The 20,184-nt window shown below is 46.1% G+C and overlaps 1 protein-coding gene across 1 annotated transcript; it reads left to right on the top strand.

Annotated features, from left to right (window-relative positions):
• The first annotated feature begins 6,547 nt into the window (after positions 1-6,547).
• On the top strand, positions 6,548-11,621 carry LOC136502415 (auxin transporter-like protein 2). Its single transcript, XM_066497781.1, has 7 exons — positions 6,548-6,867; positions 7,065-7,250; positions 7,354-7,466; positions 7,614-7,797; positions 7,947-8,044; positions 9,371-9,836; positions 11,044-11,621. Exons 1-7 carry the CDS (start codon positions 6,685-6,687, stop codon positions 11,389-11,391), a joined length of 1,578 nt encoding a protein of 525 aa, XP_066353878.1. The 5' UTR covers positions 6,548-6,684; the 3' UTR covers positions 11,392-11,621.
• The last annotated feature ends 8,563 nt before the right edge of the window (positions 11,622-20,184 follow it).

Raw genomic sequence — 20,184 nt, 5'->3', positions numbered from 1 at the left:
TGCTCATTTAACTTCTTTTTCTCATACCTTGCACGGGCCACCTCTGCGGCATGGTCCTCGCTACATCCAATCCCTTCATGTATAAAATGCAACCAGTTAGTAACCCGATTAGATTACATTTAAAATCAGGCAATAAAAATAAAAAGGCTTTCAAGCACTCACTGGCACACAATGCAACAACATGGTCATTCAAGACCTAGATATGTACTCTTGTCTCCTACCTTGCCCTCTCCTCCTCTAACGTCCTCGGTCTCTCTAACCCTCATTTGTCAAGCCTAACATCGATCATGTTACAAATACTGCACTGTCTAGCAAACTCACGCATCTTCTTTTTGTGCTGTTTAACGAATAGGTTGACGTAATAAGGTCTATATCCCCTCTTCCGTGCAATTACTTGCCTCCCCCTTAGTTCATCCAAGAACTTAGCTTGACCATCATAACATTTCCACTTGCATTTCCTAGTGCTCTGTTCAAACAAAAAATTATATCATATATGTCCTAGAAAAAAAAAAACAAAATACGATTTCATGTTTACCATAAAAATAACCAACCTCATCATAGTCAACCATATGACCGTAATAATGGCCTATTCCAAGCTTCTAAGGGACTAGACCGTAGTTGGATTTAACACCATATTCGTACATGACTAGAGGTGCTTTGTAAATTAACCTTTCTTTCTTCTTTTTCCTTTACCTTTAGTGGCTCTGGCCATTGATTCTTAGGACCGTAGAGTCACTCATTGAAACAACACTTTGCAAATCCATAACGCTACAAGAGAATAAATTAGTACACGTACACATATAGAGATAAACATTTGAACAGATACACTTTCCACTTACTTCGTGCTTATTCGGACACACAAACTCCAACGTATTTTCAGGGTTTATCATAGCTCGATCTTCGCATTCGCACAGAGGAGGTTCCTCGAATCGCCTAACTGCAGCTAGGTGACTAGGTCCTTCTCCTTAGCCGTTATTGGTGGGGGTTAGGGGGTGGAACCCATCGCTCGAAGTGCTCATGTGGATGTCTCCCTCTACACCAATCATCGAAAAGGAGGTACCTAGGGTCAAACTTGTCCGCACCGTCGATCCACTAAAAGAAAAAGCACCTCTCATGGGCCTACATAACAAGATTTCAACAAAATATTAGTAGCCTACTTACACAAATAAAGAAAAAAAGATAGTAGAAATAATTACTTACATTAAAACGACTGTATGTGTAGAAGCAACGCGCTACTATGTCTGGATGTCTCGATTGAAACACGTCGGCCGGGAAACCATAGTCGCAGTTAGGGACAGGGAGGTCAAGAGGGACGGGGGCATCTTTCCTAGACGCGTCGGGGTATAATTCTCTAGGACGACCCTGTTTTCACCAAAACTTCTCCCGATACATGTCTTGTATCTAACAAAACGGTTGTAATTTAACAAATAAAAATCAAAACATCACAAATTAATGTCAATGAGAACCATTTGCGTTACAATAAATAAAATATAACCTACACTTTGGTGCAAACTCTATCTTAAATGTAAACATGCAAACTACATAAAAACTATACGTTGGTCACTAAAAAATAAAATTTGGTACATCAACATCGTGTCCATATATTTATTCACATATAAAAGTTGAGACGCAAACTCAAACAAACAAAATTCATATAAAAATTGACCTTAGAATACATGGTAATTATAATATTAACTAACCAATTAACCTTAACATTGGCAATCCTAATCCTAATCCTTCAATCCAACGTTCTAACGAACTCATATTTTCCTCCATACCCTAACTACTCATTCAAATCCTTCGATCCACCGTGGAGGCCGAGGAGGAGCTTCATTACCTTGACAAGGCCGTTGAAGAGCTTCGAGGAAGGTAGAGAGTGGGCCGACAAGGGAGGGAAAGTCGGCGGACGACCGTGGGGGAGCCGGGAGGCAATGGCGCGGGCGCCGCGAGCGGCCTCACCTCGAGTTGGGCAGACAGACAGAGAGAGGGAGCCGGCGCCGCAACGGATAAGTAAAGCCTTGCCGCGCCATGATGCACGGCGCGTCGGCCCCACCATGTTAGCGGTCGCCGCGGCCGTTGACCGTCCCATGCCGCGCCGCCATGCATGGCGCAATAGCGTGAATTTGCCGCACTATGCAAACAAGCACGTCCAAAAGTGTTACTTTTGGAAGAAAAAAAAAAAGTGTTAAAAATTTAAAAATAGTTTTAAAAATGTTAAAAAATCGAGGCCAAAAGTTTGGACCTGAGAACATTGCATTGAATTGAGCAGATTCTGAAACCTCACTCACAACACAACAACAGCAGCTCAAACCCAAGCGAAATTGTACAACGCTTTGGAGTTTGGATGCATGCATGCTGGTGTAGCTTTTTCCCCAGCTTTGCTGAGATATCCTGATAGCTGAGGCACTAGCAGGTGTTTGCTGTGTTTTGCCGAGCGCTGAGTCTTCAATGCCAGATCAGACTCTCGCTCTCTCTCTTTTTCTGATTGGTTTAGTAAAACCCGTGATCATGAGGTTACGAAGATCGAAACGGCCAGCATAGACATTAGAGAGAAGGGTTTCTACTCAGGTACCGGAGCAAAGGTGCGCCGTACTCGGAGAACTAACCAGCTCGAGTGCCCAGTTTATCTTATTCCGTTGGTCATCTGAAATCGCGCTCGATCGGTGGAAGGCCGGCGCCGCCGCGGACGACGACGACGAAGTCACCAAGTACTCACACTACAACTAACACGGGCTCTTGCTTCCCGGGCATCATTTCGGGGATGCATGGGGTCCGTTTGGCCAATGGGGACTGCGGACACGTCCATCCCCACTGGATTATCTATGCTCGTTGCTCGCCCCCCATGGTTTCTTCTCAAGAATTGTGCGTTCAGTTCTCAAGGACGAGAAAGATGGGCTGCTGTGCTGAGGCCTGAGGGCCTGGAACTGTGGTCAGTGAGATTAGTATACTCGATCAGTATTCTTTCTGCACCTGCAGTCTCTGTGTGATGATCGGAATAGGCGGAGGAGAGCTGCAGAATGGGCGAGCCGGAGTAGGTTGCGTGTGGTGTGTGTGTGGGCGCGTGGGGCATGGGACGCGCGCGCGCGAGAACCGGTGCCTAGAAAGGCACCAAAAGGCGTCGCCAAAGCGGGGGACAAGGCACCGGGCAAAATGACAGAATGTCCCCGGACGCTCTCGCTGCAGCGTGGGGCCTCCCTTGCCAGCCAGTGTGATCGCTGAAACCGTTTGCGTTGCGTGCTTGGAGGCGGCGACGGTGGTGGCACGCGTGTTTTGTGGAGTGGAGAGCTAGGGACTGATTCCAACTCGGGAATTTCATATGAATCGTGCACGAATTTTACAAGAATCAGATCAATTTTACAGAAAAAACGTAGAAATAGGAATTTTTCCCCGCAATCTAAACAAGCCCTTACTGGGCGCTGGTGGTGCTCCGGCTGCTGAGGGGCGGGGGCGCCGAGGCGCCGAGGCAGCTCCTCCTATTCGATCTCTGACCGGTGGCCAAAGCGCTTTTCCTGGCTTGGTGCAGGAACAGTGCAACATCGGCGCGAGGCGGCGTGGGAACGGAAAGGGTCTCGAAGTGGAAATGCCCACCTTTTTCTTTTGAAAAAAACAAGAGGGGCATGGAGCCCCTACCGATCAAATTAGGCCTTGGTTACCACTCCTAAAAACTTTAGGATCTAAAATCTAGAAAAAATTTACCTAAAGAACCAAACACCCTCTCCTAAAAACTTCTAAAAACTTTAGGAGTTCCACCCCTCCTAAAAGCTCCTAAAGTCCATCCTGGACCTAGGGTACCCCTCCCGACCGCACGCTTCCCCACGTCCCCGAACGTCGCCGCCCCCGCTCCCTCCCTCCTCCACGCCAGTGCCCGCCGGATCCGCCGCCCCCACTCCCTCGCGCCTCGGCCTCCGGCGGCAACGAGGGAGAGGGCGGAGTCGGCGGGTCCTCTGCGAGAGCGACGGCGCGAGGTCAAGCTCCCGGGCGGAAGAGAGCAGGGGTAGAGGGAAGAAGGGTATCATGGTCCTTTCCAACAGCATTTATTGCCTTTAGTTAGTTTTAGTTACGGGACCCAACAATTTTTTAGGAGCTTTTAGAAGGCTGCCTAAAACTTTTAAGGAGCTAAAAATTTAGGAGCCTGAAACCAAACAGGCCCTTCATGTAATGCATTAAAACACAAGTACAAGTACAAACCACACAAAACTAAAGAAAAAGTGGGGCGAAAGGTTAGAAAATTCTCTGAATGCCATCTTGTTCACAAAAGTGCAGAAAACTCTCAGAACGCCATGCAAACTGATGACTTATATTTCTTATCTACCACAAAAAATAGCAAACTTTTTAGTGCCATTATTTTAATTTTGCAATTCGCTTTATGCGAGCTAATAACGGGTTATTCCGAATAGTGCCCGAGTATCCAATATGCGAAAACTGACTTGGTTTTGCTTAGCTGGGGTTGCCCCATAAAATCCAATCTGACTTCCCGAGTAGTATCCATTACCTCTGAGACGACTCGGTCAGTGGGCAACTGGCACCGTGCTAAAGTACACCTTGACTCTAGATGTGACGGGACGACTATGCCCTCATTTGTTGGCCAACCATCCTAGCCCTAGGCTGGGAAGCCATTCGCGGGTCAGAATTTGAGGTTCCGTGGGAGGCATGCCGGGCACTACCCACCGACCCCTAAGTCCTTTGATCAATTTGAATAATTGGTTAGATGGTGCATCATAGTCGTGTCACCCTATCGTGATCCCCGAGTGCGTGCGTGCGAGCGCAATCAATGTGTATAGCCCGTAAGTCTCTATGTGATTCGGAGAATCGATTGGAGGTTTTAGCTATAGTTGAAGTCTGAATGAGAGTACCTTTGGTGTCTGAGTACGCTCTGAGCGTCCTAGATGCTTCATGTCATCAAGACCGAGTGCTTGTTCTGTAGTCGTAGTTCAATGGGTTCGCCTGAGCGAACCCCAAGGGTCTAGCCCCCCGAGCCTGCTATTGATTCAAAGAATCAGTCGCAGGGCAAACTTGAAGTTGTTTCCTACTTCTGAGCCTAAGCGCCTGATCGATGAGCACACCTAGTGCGTGGGCGTGACCTACTCCGATGGATCCCGGTGTGGATGCGCTCCGGCGATCGAGTTTGGTCGAGCCACAAATTCTTTTGTTTAATCTAGGGTATTAGGTCATTATCCAACAATTTAGGTTATTTTCTATTTTTTTGTTATTCTTGTAAGTGAATTAGACATGGACACTTTGATTTAATCTTAACTTGTTAGAAATAATGGAATCCAACTAAGTATGTTCTTTCCCTTTTTTGCCAGTTAATCTCATAATTCTATTAGGCATGGCCTCTCTTTTGTTAATCTCTTAGTGTTAGATCATCATAAAATTTAATGGTGTATGTTCTTTTTTAATTCGGACCGTTTGACAAAACTCTAGTTTCTCCATGCACTATAGTGAGAAACTATATTTTATTTTATTTTTAAACTAAACTAGGAACTAGTGAAACTTTTTTCTGATTCACCAGCTACGGATTCTCCATGCGGAGCTAGTCTTGTTTGGAGTAGTGTTAAATGGGGTATTGTATTTTCAAACTCTCTTAGATTCAGCCCGAAGGTTACTCTAGGAGCTCTGCTAAAGAGGCCCTTATAAACCAAAGTTAGTGGTTTGGTTGGTGGACTGATGGTGACGACTGGCTCCATAGAAGTATTTTCTACGTATTAATCCGTTTTATACATATGTGTGGTCAATGATTTATAGATGTCCACCATCCTGTATCGATATGTGGTTTATTTATCATTTAATGTATGTATGCAATTCACTTGTTAGATTCTAGATTTAGGGTCTGTTTTTTATTTCGAAAATACGTGCAAAGTACCGCACAACTCCATTTATGAGATCCATGTCGGATTTGAAATATATAGATCAAATATATAAAATGACTAAATGAGTCTTGCGACTGTACTGGATCCACAAATAGTCAAACATCAAGCTCAAGAAATCTACTAACTAGGACCCGTTGAATCGGTTCCCCTAACTCCTACGTACCCTGCTACAGTGCCCATGTTTCCCTTTTGGGTCCGTTCGTGTGCCTTTAAACCCTTCTTGATTCGTTTCTTTTTTTATCCAGAACCGTGTTTTTCTCTCACAGATTCCTCCGGAATTCCTTGCAATAAATTCCACTGAGAACACACGTTGAGATGTCTTGTACTGATTGCTCTGCACAGTGTTGGGCACCTTTTACGTTCCGTTCCGTACTGATTTGCCCTAAACACAGAGCACATGTTAAAAAGAAAAAGAAAAGCTCCGGAAGACTCACTTTTTATTTGCCCTTTTTCGTTTATTTTATATATGCGCTCGCCGTCTACTTGCATCCAAAAGAACTCCTGGAAAGAAACAGAGATAAGGAGAAAGACGGGTTTCTTTTTATCCTCTCCTGTCGCCTGTCGGACGTGCTGCAGAGTCTTGCTTCACCCGTCCGGCACCTCACTCTCCTCCTGGCTCCTGCAGTATATATCACCCCCTCCGGCCTCCATTTCTTCTCGACTTGAACACGGCCAGCGTCTCATCGGCTGGGCGTGGTCGACTACACGCACACTCACCACAAGCGAATCGGTCGAAACGGAGCCTGCTAATAAGTAGCTAGAAGACAGGGCACCCCACTGCTAGCTAGGAATCTAGGAGCGCGAGCGAGAGAGCATGGCCTCAGAGGCCAATGGGGGCGTCGTCGCCAACGAGAAGGGAGCGGAGGCGGTCGGCGTCGGGCGGTACGTGGAAGTGGAGCAGGACCAAGACTCCAACACCGTCAAGTCGCGGCTCACCGGCCTGCTCTGGCACGGCGGCTCCGCCTACGACGCTTGGTTCAGCTGCGCCTCCAACCAGGTGAATGAACTTTGCCGCCGTTAGTTTCCTTCTCTCGTCTCGTGATGAGCTAGGTGCAGTGGTTCGCGCTAGCTAGCTGTAGCTGTAGCTGTAGCTGTAGCTGTAGCAGAGGCTAGGCTAGGCTTGTAGTACTCCTAGAGCTCCTCGATAGCTCATGCTGCATGCACCTTGTATTTCTTGTGCCTGTGTTGATTCAGGTGGCTCAGGTGCTCCTGACCCTGCCCTACTCGTTCTCGCAACTGGGGATGCTGAGCGGCATAGTGTTCCAGCTCTTCTACGGACTGATGGGCAGCTGGACGGCGTACCTCATCAGCATCCTCTACGTGGAGTACCGGACCAGGAAGGAGAGGGAGAAGGTCGACTTCAGGAACCATGTCATCCAGGTGAGACAGAGACTGAGAAGAGGAACACACAGGCAACACGGCGCACATGCCTTTGCCCTTTGCTACTCGATCAGTCATTTTGTTCTGAACCACGCATCTGCAGTGGTTCGAGGTGCTGGACGGGCTGCTCGGGAGGCACTGGAGGAACGTCGGCCTGGCCTTCAACTGCACGTTCCTGCTCTTCGGCTCTGTCATCCAGCTCATCGCGTGCGCAAGGTAATAGCATGCACATTGTGCTCTTCGGCTCTGTGCTGTTTCGCAGCTTGCCTGCATAGTTCGCCGTGCTAGTTGTTGTTTGTTCATGGTATGGCTAACTGTGTACGTACGTATTATGGTGTGCACGCGCGCGTACCATACCAACAGCAACATCTACTACATCAACGACAAGCTGGACAAGCGGACGTGGACGTACATCTTCGGCGCCTGCTGCGCTACGACGGTGTTCATCCCGTCGTTCCACAACTACCGGATCTGGTCGTTCCTGGGCCTCGTCATGACCACCTACACGGCGTGGTACCTCGCCGTCGCCTCCCTCATCCACGGCCAGGTACACATACAAGTGCACGATCAAGCAACAAGCACATGCAGCATGCTCATCGATAATGCCGATGCCATTGAGTAGCTTTCAAGCAAGCATGCATGCTGTGTGGCCTGTGAGTGACCGGCAGAGATTGATGTGCTCCTTCCTGCTTGCAGGTTGATGGCGTGAAGCACTCCGCGCCGACCAAGATGGTGCTCTACTTCACCGGGGCCACAAACATTCTCTACACCTTCGGAGGCCACGCTGTTACTGTGTAAGGAGACAAACACCTTTCTCTTTTTTATGGATGGATGCCCCGGTCCCGGCCTCCCCTGCCGTGTATCAGCATGGCAAAGCTAGCAATGTGGATGTTTCTGTTTCTACTACAGAAACAAAAGAAAAAATACTCACATTAGGGGACCACTGACCACATGACACTCAGACCAACGAAAGTAGCTAGTGTGTGAAGTGATCCGGCCATTCCATACACTTTGCTCGTCTGGCCACGCCATACGTCTCAGACGTGCTGCCATGCCATGCACAAGTTTACATGCTCGATATGTATAATTTTACCTCTCGCTTGTTGGAGAAGAATGCATGGCACAGCATTTCTCCATTCCGGTCCTTGAAGGCACATGCACACATTGCGATGATATGGACCGGACATATAGGGAGAATCTCGAGTAGAATTATTCCTGGCCATAGTTTGCCACGATCATTTTTAGATGATTAAGTGTAGTAAGTCATAAAAAGTATAGTTAGATATTTTAGAGTCACACTTTTTCATAAAAGGGCAGTTTACTTTATACCTTGAAGTAAAAAATGAAAAACCTTGTCTAAATTTAGTTGTCAAACTTAATCAAACTTTTCTAAGATGAAGTGTGATAAAATATACTAGCTAGCAAACAAACACCAGTATAAAAGTATAGAACTACTAATCTACTATCATGCAGTTGCTGCGCTATAGCTTACACATACATGCCATATAATGCCATCGGTCTAATTGCAAAGGCACGAGAGCTTCTCTCAATTCTCCGCACCGCACTGTTCCACCTTGGTCCTTTGCGGGCTAGTACACAGTTACGCACTCGCACTGTTCCACCTTGTTCCTTTCCGGGCTAGTACACAGTTACACACTGACACAAGTATATATCTGCCGTCTCCGTCTTTACAAACCACAGGGCACGGCAGACGGCACGGCAGGCCCTATCTCCTCTCCTCCGAGTCTCTGACTCATTCATTGCCTGTACAGTCAAAGGAGCCATTCCACCTAGGAGCGTGCATTGCTGCTTTACCTCTGCAGTGCAGGGCTCCTGCTTTTGCACTTGCAACCACGGACTCCTGAGCCTCTGATAGATGCCGATACGATACCCCTCTGCAGATGCCAACAGGCAACAGCTAGCACGGAACTTGCACAAACATATGGCACGGGTGTCCAGGTTTCTGCGTGCACGAAAAGAGAGCGCAAAATTGAAAAGCAACGGCTCCGTGCCAGAAAACTGGCCATCTGAGCCTGAGAGCGGCGTCCGGAGTTTGAAAGGTGACTGAACGAACAACAGCAATACGTACTCAACTCAGCAATGCTATGCTTGGCATGCAGGGAGATCATGCACGCGATGTGGCGGCCGCAGAAGTTCAAGGCGATCTACCTGATGGCGACGCTGTACGTGCTGACGCTGACGCTGCCGTCGGCGGCGAGCGTGTACTGGGCGTTCGGGGACCAGCTGCTGACGCACTCCAACGCGCTGGCGCTGCTCCCGCGCACGCCCTTCCGCGACGCCGCCGTCGTGCTCATGCTCGTCCACCAGTTCATCACCTTCGGCTTCGCCTGCACGCCGCTCTACTTCGTCTGGGAGAAGCTCATCGGCCTCCACGACTGCCGCAGCCTCTGCAAGCGCGCCGCCGCGAGACTCCCCGTCGTCGTGCCCATCTGGTTCCTCGCCATCATCTTCCCCTTCTTCGGGCCCATCAACTCCGCCGTGGGGTCGCTCCTCGTCAGCTTCACCGTCTACATCATCCCGGCGCTGGCGCACATGATCACCTTCCGATCCGCAACCGCCCGTGAGGTACGTAGATACATACTCCCATGCACTTTTGTTACTGCTACTGGTAAAGATTTTTCTTTAAAAAAATGTTTTATTACCATGCATTTACGTTTTACCCAATGGTTTTACTCTAACGTGAGAAGGAATTTTGTACTCCTATGTTCTTTGGGCATTTCGTAGCTCGTTCGCTAGCATTGGCATGTTCGCTTGATCGTTTCTGTGGCTTATAAATTGATGGATGCTGGCTGAAACGATCACGCGAACAGTGCAATTATGCACAGCAGCCTAAAATATTCGCGGGACTCATCCGTGAGTAGCCATTCAACTGGACCCCAATCCACCTTCTACAAGGCAAAATGTTGCTACTGTTGGTAGTCATGATTAGAGCTGAAATTATTAGGGAGCTAAACGCTGCCTCTGAAAGGCTGTTCGTACTGATCGCTGAAAGTCTGAAACATACAAGACAAAACAGCGGCAGTGTCAAACTGTCTTTTTCGTGGTGCGGTACTAGCAAGAAAGAAGGGAAAGGTCGGCGCAAAGCTTGGAGACAAACCGAAAGAACCCTAGAACCAGAGCAAAGATGCTTTATCTGCAGGAAATATTTGTACCGAGAGCCACAGAAATTTGGACGACCACCGAAACAAAGCGCCGAAAAGGACAGCATGCATTTGTACTCTCAATAGAAAGAAGGAACAGACAAGCATAGAGCACGTACTAGTTGTAAGCACTTAAGGCCATGTTTGGTTCCTGCGGTCTAAAATTTCTGTCACATCGAATATTTAGACACATATATGGAGTATTAAATATAGATTAATTATGAAACTAATTGCATAACTTGTGACTAATTTACGAGACGAATCTTTTAAGCCTAATTAGTCCATGATTTGACAATATGATGCTACAGTAAACATGTGCTAATAATAGATTAATTAGGCTACAAATCGTCTTGCAAATTAACCTCCATCTATATAATTGATTTTGTAATTAATCTATATTTAATGCTCCTTATTAGTATCTAAATATTCGATGTGACATGAATTTTAGGAGCGCCTAGAGAACCAAACACCCCCTAAGGTTTGTAGGCTTTAGCACTGAGTTCCATGCAAATGATAAACCCAATGATAACAATGTTAGAGTTTGTTGGCATGCTCTGAATAACTAAATCTTCTGGAGAAAAAAAGAAGCTCTGAATACTAAGCTTTTGATGATCTGTTGCGGCGCGGTGCAGAACGCGGTGGAGCCGCCGCCGCGGCTGGTGGGGCGTTGGACGGGCACGTACATGATCAACGCGTTCGTGGTGGCGTGGGTGCTGGTGGTCGGCTTCGGCTTCGGCGGCTGGGCAAGCATGACCAACTTCGTCCGCCAGATCGACACCTTCGGCCTCTTCACCAAGTGCTACCAGTGCCCGGCGCCGCCCCTGCCACCGGGCGCCGCCCCCTTGCCGTTCCCCGGCGGCCTCGGCAACATCACGATGCCATTCAACGGGACCGCCGGAGGCGCGGAGCTCCCTCCGGCCCCGGCTCCTTCGCCGGCGCATTTCTTCCGCCACCACCGGCATCACGGCCACGGGCTCTGAAGAGACGATGGATGAGCCCAGCTGATACCAGTGCGCGACTCTGCTTTAGTTTCAGCTAATTCATTAGTTAGACTAGCTTAATTAGCACCTGCAGCATCTTCCTTCTCTTCTCTAGCTTGTTGTCACATGCTTTCCCGGTTTTAGTGACTTTAGAGAGGCTGACACGAGGGTATCGGTATCACTGTATCAGTAGCATGGAGTCTCTTGCGTTCTGGGCTGTGACCTGGCGTGGAGCTCAAAAAAGGGGAATATTTCTACAGCCGCAGATGCCTAACTCTGAACTTTCTCTCGTGCATGCATAGAGCTCGTCACCTTTGCAGTGTGGCAGTATTCCACCACTCAGTGCTGTATCATTGGCAGTACGGGCGCTGGTGCGCTCACGAGTCAGGACTCGGCCGGGATGCAGGATCTCTTTGCCCCATCTCTTGGTCGCCGTGAACTGTGTACTGACCGACACCCAAATGCCAAGTGCTGGCAGATAGGCCATGGCCATTCACAGTGCGTGACTGGGAGGCCGAATCGGTCGTTTCTGCACCGTTTTTATGTCTGACCTTATTCATACAGTGTGTTTGGTTGCCCTCCTCGTATCTTTCGCCTGTATTCTTTCATTCATCTGCCCTCCTCCATCCCGCACGACTTCGTCTTCTCAATTTACACTTCCCTCTCTATACAGGATGACTTGATTCGGGCATGACGCAGGCACCCACGTGTCATACACTCAAAACTACCATCCACGCATCCAATTAAACAAGATCTCATCTCATACTGGACAACAACCAAGACAACTAAACACGACTGAGTGCACGATTTGAGCATGCATCTCACCATTCCATCCCGGCTCTCCCTCACCAAAGCAACCAATCACGCCCAGAGTACACGGTACCATTCTGCCGCTTTACAGGGATGCCACACAAGATCAAACAGTACACAGTTCTATTTTACAGCTTTACAGGCTACTCAAAGAGAGTGGCACTATCATTAAGCGTTCTCAGAGTACTGAATATTCAGGTGGAGAAACTCTAAAAAAATTCAGAACAAGTTTGGGTTTTGAGCAAGGAATTGTGGGTTTTTGCACGGCACGCATGCAACAACTTCCGTTTGTGAACATTTTGTCTTAGGCTCTCTTTTTCGGCACTATTTTAGCAGTACTTTTCAGCGAACGAATATTATTTTTTTTCTCATAATAAATCAGAATCAACATAAGCCAAATTTCAGCGAAACGAATAGGGTCTTAATCAAGATGCGCTAGCATTTTGCACCTACCGGTACGGTACGGTGGCATACTGGAACTGGGCTCCTCAACCCGATCGAGGTCCTCGTTGAAGCCAAGGATTCAGGATACCCACCGCCCACGGAACAGAGTCTACACGGGCAATGGCACCGGATTGGATTGTGAAGGCAAGGAAACCTGTTCCTCCCTGATTGCCTCCGTCCACCGTCGCGGCGGCATCGGTGGCAACTAAGGATGTAAATGGGGCGGCGGCGGACAGCCCACCCCACGTCCGCTACAACTGCAAGCGTCATCAGAGCTGTCAGCGGCAGCCCACATCTCGCCGCAACCTTTTCGTGGGTTACAGCGGCAATGAGCTCGTGCATGCTGGTGTTCGCTCCGCGCTGGCAACCAAAAAAGAGACGCTAGCAAATTCACTTTGTACTAACACAAATTCATAGGCCTTGTTTAGATTCTAAGTTTTTTCACTCTCTCTCTATCACATCAAATCTTTGGACACATGCATAGAGTATTAAATGTAGATAAAAAAATAACTAATTACACAGTTTAATTATAAATTACGAGACGAATCTTTTGAGCCTAGTTAGGCCATGATTGGACAATAATTGTCACGTACAAACGAAAATGCTACAGTGCCGAATACTGATTCCTAACCGCGAACTAAACAAGGCCATAATCTATCTCACCTACTTCAACAAAATCCTAGGCCTTGTTTAGATTCCAAGTTTTTTCACTCTCTCTTCATCACATCAAATCTTTAGACACATGCATGGAGTATTAAATATAGATAAAAAAAATAACTAATTACACAGTTTGATTGTAAATTACGAGACGAATCTTTTGAGCCTAGTTAGGCCATGATTGGACAATAATTGTCAAATACAAACGAAAGTGCTACAGTGCCAAATACTGATTTCTAACACCCATCTAAACAAGGCCCTAAAAAATAAAAAATGGAAATACACTAAACATGACAAGGCATTTATAGTGACAAATACGTGTCTATTTATTACAATAATAAAAAATAACTTCTTTGTGAATCCAATGAGAGAATGTTTGCACGTTTTAAGCATAGGCGACATTAGCCAAATCCATTTTCACGTCTTTGCTTTCTTGGGAGTAGTCACGGCCACCCCTGATTTAAAATACAGTAAGTTAGCAAAAATGTGTAAATAATATCTGACCAACCAAATGAGCAGCCCCAAATTAAAATCAACTTATTGCTACTGAAACTGAGCATAAATAATAGAAATTGTATACTGTAACTGTAAAGGATGTACATTTATACAGGGAAGAGGTAGACATAGTAATCTTCCATGAGAAGAGGCATCCATTCTCCAGTAGAAAGCAGACGAGCGAACTCGAGAGACTTTGTTAACCTGAAAATTGGTAAGAAGAGAAAATGTGATAAATGGTACCCCAACTGATTTGAGAACAAGCAATAGGACCTTAGCTTTTAGATGTATATACTCCCTCCGTCTCAATATATCTGTTGTTTTCGCTTTCTGAGAAATAACTTTGCCAAAATATATATTAAAAAATATTAATATTTATGGTACATAATTGATATCATTGGAAAAAAAATTTGAATCTAGTTTTTTAATAAATTTATATAGAGATACAAATATTATATGTATTTTCTACTAATCGAGTCAAACTTACAGCACGGAAACCAAAAGCAATTAATAATTTGGGACAGAGCGAGTATGCCCTAAAGCACACTTGCCATTGAATGAAAAAAGCAACTGCCCCAAACTCGCTAGCTAGCAAGCTACTAGTCTAACTCCTAGTTCATGCTGAACCGCTGCTACTTATCCAAAATACTTGATGTGAATTATCAGGTCTGTACTTAAGCAAAAAGTGAACAACAGTCTAAACTTACAGCTAGGAACATGTCTGAATAAACAAAGGGCATGTCGGTGCGGGACCCACGGGATACCCCGCAAGAAAAGGAGAAGATCTAGTCTAACTAAGATTCTTCCCATGTAATCTTAGTAGTAATATTATTCTGTAATCCTACTAGGAACTCTCATTGTAAATCGATTAGGATTCTGACCTCCTGACTATATAAAGGAGGGCATGGTTCCTAGAGACAGGACGATGGTACAACACAACACTTTATAATCAATCCAACGCAAAGGCTAACGCCGACTGGACGTAGGGCTATTACTCGATCACGATCGAGGGTCCGAACCAGGATAAATCGATTGTCTCTTGCGTTAACCGTCTAGTTCTGCATACGCTGAAGCCCGAACATACTACCTCGGGTACCCCCATGGTAGCTATCGGTGGTCAAACATCGACAGCTGGCGCGCCAGGTAGGGGCTTTCGGTGACTTTGCATCCGAGAGCTCGACGGACCTCGACAACATGATTTTTTCGAAGGGATCAACCTTCATCTTTGGTTCGTGGATCTGCGAGGCAGGTGACGATGGAAAGCTCCAAGGCCGTCTCCTCGAAGATTCGGATCATCATCAAGACCTTTCCATTTCGGCGACAACAACAGATTAGCTTGCTGGAAGATTCGCGCAGCTCATGATGTCCAATCCAACTCAGATTCTGCAGCTTCATGCATCCGATTCAAACTCAGGCTCCGCTTCCGAGACGGAGTCTTATCCGAGTTCTTTCGGAAAACTGAGTTCTTTTCCGACAAGGCTCCGGAACACGACATCAACCTATCAAGAATACAACTCGGAGTGCACTCAGAGTACTTCAAAGAAGACGGGTCCTTTTTCATTTGGTCTCGGCAACATGGCAACGTCTTATCAGGCACAACTCGAAAGATCTCTTAATCCAGTGTTTTAATCCAGTGTTTGGAATACCACTGATAGGAGCTCAGGAAGGTCTCATACTAACCGTAATATCTCAAGACTGCATCATCCACAGGCCAGGTTCTGTTCATGAAGATAGCAGTACCCGGCTAGTTGACACAACAATGACAACAGCTCTACCCTACCAAAAAGGAGACTCGATCTGTGACCTTGAAGCCTCTACTAAAGTTATCAACAACTCTGACAGTACAGAAACCAATGCCGATGACAGAACAACCCACGCACGAGAAGTATTCATGATTCGCCGTCCTCGATCACCATTGCCCCCCCAGAAGCACCCGACATCAGGTCATCAAACGAATCTGAATCCAACATATCACCCTTTATCCAAGGGCACGATGGTGAGACCAAAAATCAAAAGCAAGCCAGAGAAAGAAAAAATAAATTGAAACAAGGACACCAACGCCGTGCTAGGTAGCGCAAGAAAGCATGGATCAGATATGAGTCAGATCTAGCTGAGTACGATAGAAGAAAATCAGAACAAGAAGTCAAAGAAGGACGCGTGGCAAATACACCCTATGATAGGATCCGAGAAGCACTAGAAGAACTCAGAGCAATCTCACATCCTAGTAAAAAACAGGAACAACTCTAGGACTACCTCTGATCAACAGCCCTAAGGACGCACGACGGAAGAACCCATTCAAAACTACCTGCCAGATCGACATCTCATGCGCAAGAAGATCAAAATCAAAGAAAATCCGCTTTCGAGAGACTTGGACCAAGTGGAAGTCACAACGAGGAAAGTAGAAGGGACCATAGTCAAAACTATCAAGTCGAACAACCAAGAAAGATCAGAAGCAAAGTACCCATTCAGACAGCCACGCAGAACTACTCTCGTCAAGACGACAGTTGGCTAGAAGGAGGTGGCGAATCAGAATACAAAGAAGCCGGGGCGCACGATAGATTCCCCTGTTTTGCGAACAGACTCGCTTCAATACGACTACCTCACAAGTTCAAGCCGTCCAACCACTCTAAGTATGATGGCAAGACCAAACCAAAGCAGTGGCTCAAGATTTACTCGCAATCGATTGAATTGACCGGAGGAGACGATGATATCAAGACCTTGTTCTTTCCCATGGCACTAGAAACCATGCCCCTTCAATGGTTTGACAAATTGAATCTAGGATCAATCAAAAATTAGGAGGACTTGCAAAGAGCTTTCTATGAGAATTTCACAGGTATCATTACACACCCAATCACCCACGCAGAGTTAAAAGGACTCAAGCAGAAAGAAGGTGAAAGTCTCAGAAATTACTATCGACGATTTGGCGAACTACGAGCTCAAGTACATGACATCACCGAAAGAGAAGTAATCGAGACTTTCTCTCACGAAATCATGGCTAGATGGCAATTTCAAGATTTTTGCAAAGAAAACCCAAGAAACAATGAAGAATTCAGACGGACAATAGAAAAGATGATTAATGCAGAGAAAAAAACACAAGAAAGGTTCCCGGATAGAAACAACTAAGACAACCCAGACAAGCAAAATCATCGAAACAACAGACATCAAGAGAGAAAACGTGGACCAGACAACACCGTAGTGGTGACTGACAAATCAAGGAAGTTTTCCAAGCCCAGAAGGTATGAAGACATTGAAAACATGCGTTGCATCTTGCACCCCAAAGGAAATCACACCATTGGAGATTGCTACACATTCAAAGATCGATACACAAGAAAAGGTAGTAAGGAGAATACCAAAGAAAGCAATCAGAAAAAAGAAGAAGACAACCACGAAGACAAGGGATTCCAAAAATCTAGGAGGACAGTAGCAGTAATCTTTACTGGGGTTCTAGATTCTAGAAGCAAACATCAAGAAAAGCTAGCGCTGCAAACCATCATGGCAGCAGAACCGGCTACTTCAAGATATCTCAACTGGTCACAATATTCAATCCAATTTTCAAGAGAAGACCAATGGACTAGCGTAGGAAACATAGGCCATTACCCACTGGTTTTAGATCCAACTATTACCGATATGACTGTCACAAAAGTACTAATCGACGGGGGAGTCGGACTCAACATCATTTTCTTAGAAACTCTAAGGAAGATGGGACTACAACTCGCTGGGATGATTACACCCACAAGCACGCCTTTTTATGGCATAGTACCTAGCAAGATAGCAATGCCACTTGGACAAATCACGCTACCGGTTACTTTTGGGACTCCCTCGAACTACCATATAGAGTTCATCAAGTTTGAAGTTGCAAACTTCGATTCATCATTTCACGCAATCCTCGGGCACCCAGCACTAGCAAAATTCATGGTGATACCGCATTATCCATACCTGTTGCTTAAGATACCAGGGCCTAACGGTGTCCTTTCTCTTCGGAGTGATTTGAAGCGCGCTTTTGACTGCGATGTTCAAGCAATCCAAATTACAGCAAAAGCACAAGCCGCTGATGGAAGAAAAGAAATAGCTACTGTCACAGCAGAAATGAACCCAGAAGAGCTAGAGATACCGGCTAAAAAACCCAGTATCCTCGCACCACCAAAAGAAGCCGACGTCAAGCAAATCGACCTGGGCACCGGTGATCCCTCCAAAATGGCAACCAGCATCGCCCACCTCTTGGCAAAATAGGAACTCGCGCTCACCAACTTTCTTTGGGACAATAAAAATATCTTCGCTTGGAAGTCGGTCGACATGCCAGGTGTCCCAAGAGAGTTGGCTGAGCACATAATTGATATCAATAAAAGCTCCAAGCCTGTGAAGCAACGACTACGACGATTCTCACCCGACAAGAAGGCATCAATTAAAAAAGAAATCGCAAAGCTAATGGCAGCCGGATTCATCAGAGAAATACTCCATCTAGATTGGTTAGCAAACCCAGTTCTAGTACAGAAAAAGAATATGGACAAGTGACGCATGTGTGTCGACTACACAGATCTCAACAAACACTGCCCGAAAGATCCGTTCGGGCTACCACGCATTGATCAGATAGTTGATTCAACAGCAGGATCTGCCCTATTATCCTTCCTTGATTGCTATTCAGGATATCACCAGATCGCATTAAAGGAACAAGACCAGAGCTAGACATCTTTCATCACTCCGTTCGGCGCCTACTGCTACAAAACCATGTCATTTGGACTCAAGAATGCTGGTGCCACTTACCAAAGAGCTATCCAAACATGCCTTGGTGATCAGATCAGGGAAAACGTAGAGGCATACGTGGATGACATAGTAGTAAAGACAAAGAACCCGGATACACTAATTGAAGACTTAAAGCAAACCTTTGAAAACCTAAAAAGATAGAAGTGGAAATTAAACCCAAACAAGTGTGTATTCGGAGTTTCTTCAGGACAACTACTCGGATTCTTGGTTAGTCATCGTGGAATCGAAGCAAGCGCCAAGCAAATTCAAGCCATAACAGAGATGGGCCCTCCTTAAAGTGTCAAATATGTGTAGAAACTAACAGGCTGCATGGCGGCCCTCAATCATTTCATATCAAGACTGGGCGAAAAAGGGTTACCTTTCTTTAAATTGCTAAAGAAGACAGACAAGTTCGAGTGGACAGAAGAAGCCAACGAAGCTTTCAACAAGCTTAAGACATACCTCACCTCCTCACCCGTTCTCACACCTCTGAAGAAATATGAAGACATGATGCTGTACATTACAGCAACTTCTACTGTGATCAGCATAGCGATTATCGTGGAAAGAGAAGAAGAAGGGCATGTATATAAAGTACAACGCCCCGTATACTACATCAACGAAGTACTGTCAGAATAAAAAATCTGGTACCCACATGTGCAAAAATTACTCTACGCCCTCCTGATCACTTCACGCAAGCTTCGCCACTATTTTGAAAGCCACAAGATTACCGTGGTGACAGATTTTCCACTCGGAGACATCCTGCACAATAGAGATGCAACAGGGTGCATATCTAAGTGGGCAGTTAAACTTGATACTCTCAATATCGATTTCACCTCATGGAAAGCAATTAAATCTCAAGCCCTGGCCGATTTTGTCGCCGAGTGGACAGAAATTCAACAACCGATGTCAAATATCATCCTTGATCATTGGAAGATGTACTTTGATGGATCACTCAAGCTAGGCGGAGCCAGTGCAGGCGTTCTCCTCATTTCTCCAGATGGAAAACAACTCAAGTATGTCCTTCAGATATTATGGCAAGCTACAAACAATGAAGTAGAATACGAAGCCCTCATCCACAGGCTACGAGTGGCAATTACCCTTGGAATCAAGCGTTTACTCATATACGGTGATTCGGCAGTAGTCATCAATCAAGTCAATAAAGATTGGGACTGCACCAAAGAAAACATGGGCACTTACTGTGCTGAAATACGAAAGCTCGAAAAACATTTTCAAGGACTAGAAATTCTACATGTCCTATGCGATTCTAATATTGCGGCAGACATCCTCGCCAAGCTTGGATCAGACAGGGCAAAGGTCCCACCCGGTGTTTTCATAGAGGAGTTATTAGCCCCCTCTATCAAACCCAGTGAGATAACCCCTAAAATCTTAGCTAAAAGCACCTAGATCTTGGTAATCACCACTTCATGGACCCAAGTTTTTATTGATTACATCAAAGAAAATAAGTTGCCAGCGGATAAAGAGGAGGCTAGCCGGGTTGTTCGCAGAAGCAAGAACTACGTCCTAGTGGGAGACAAGCTCTATAGAAGAGCCGCATCATCAGGAGTACTCTTAAAATGTGTCTCATTTGAAGAGGGCAAAGAGATCCTAGACGAAATACACTCAGGTTGCTGTGGAAATCATGCCGCT

This window comes from Miscanthus floridulus, chromosome 1, assembly GCF_019320115.1.
Source record: "Miscanthus floridulus cultivar M001 chromosome 1, ASM1932011v1, whole genome shotgun sequence".
Taxonomy (NCBI): Eukaryota; Viridiplantae; Streptophyta; class Magnoliopsida; order Poales; family Poaceae; genus Miscanthus; species Miscanthus floridulus.
Note: the sequence above shows the minus strand (reverse complement) of the source record. Positions and strands in the feature narration are given on the sequence as shown.

Bases quoted from the DNA above. Each gene is read 5' to 3' on its own strand.
- LOC136502415 (XM_066497781.1), top strand. From the start codon at position 6,685: ATGGCCTCAGAGGCCAATGGGGGCGTCGTCGCCAACGAGAAGGGAGCG. The intron at 7,467-7,613 runs GTAATAGCATGC...CCATACCAACAG, and splicing joins CAGCTCATCGCGTGCGCAAG to CAACATCTACTACATCAACG. The intron at 8,045-9,370 runs GTAAGGAGACAA...CTTGGCATGCAG, and splicing joins GGAGGCCACGCTGTTACTGT to GGAGATCATGCACGCGATGT.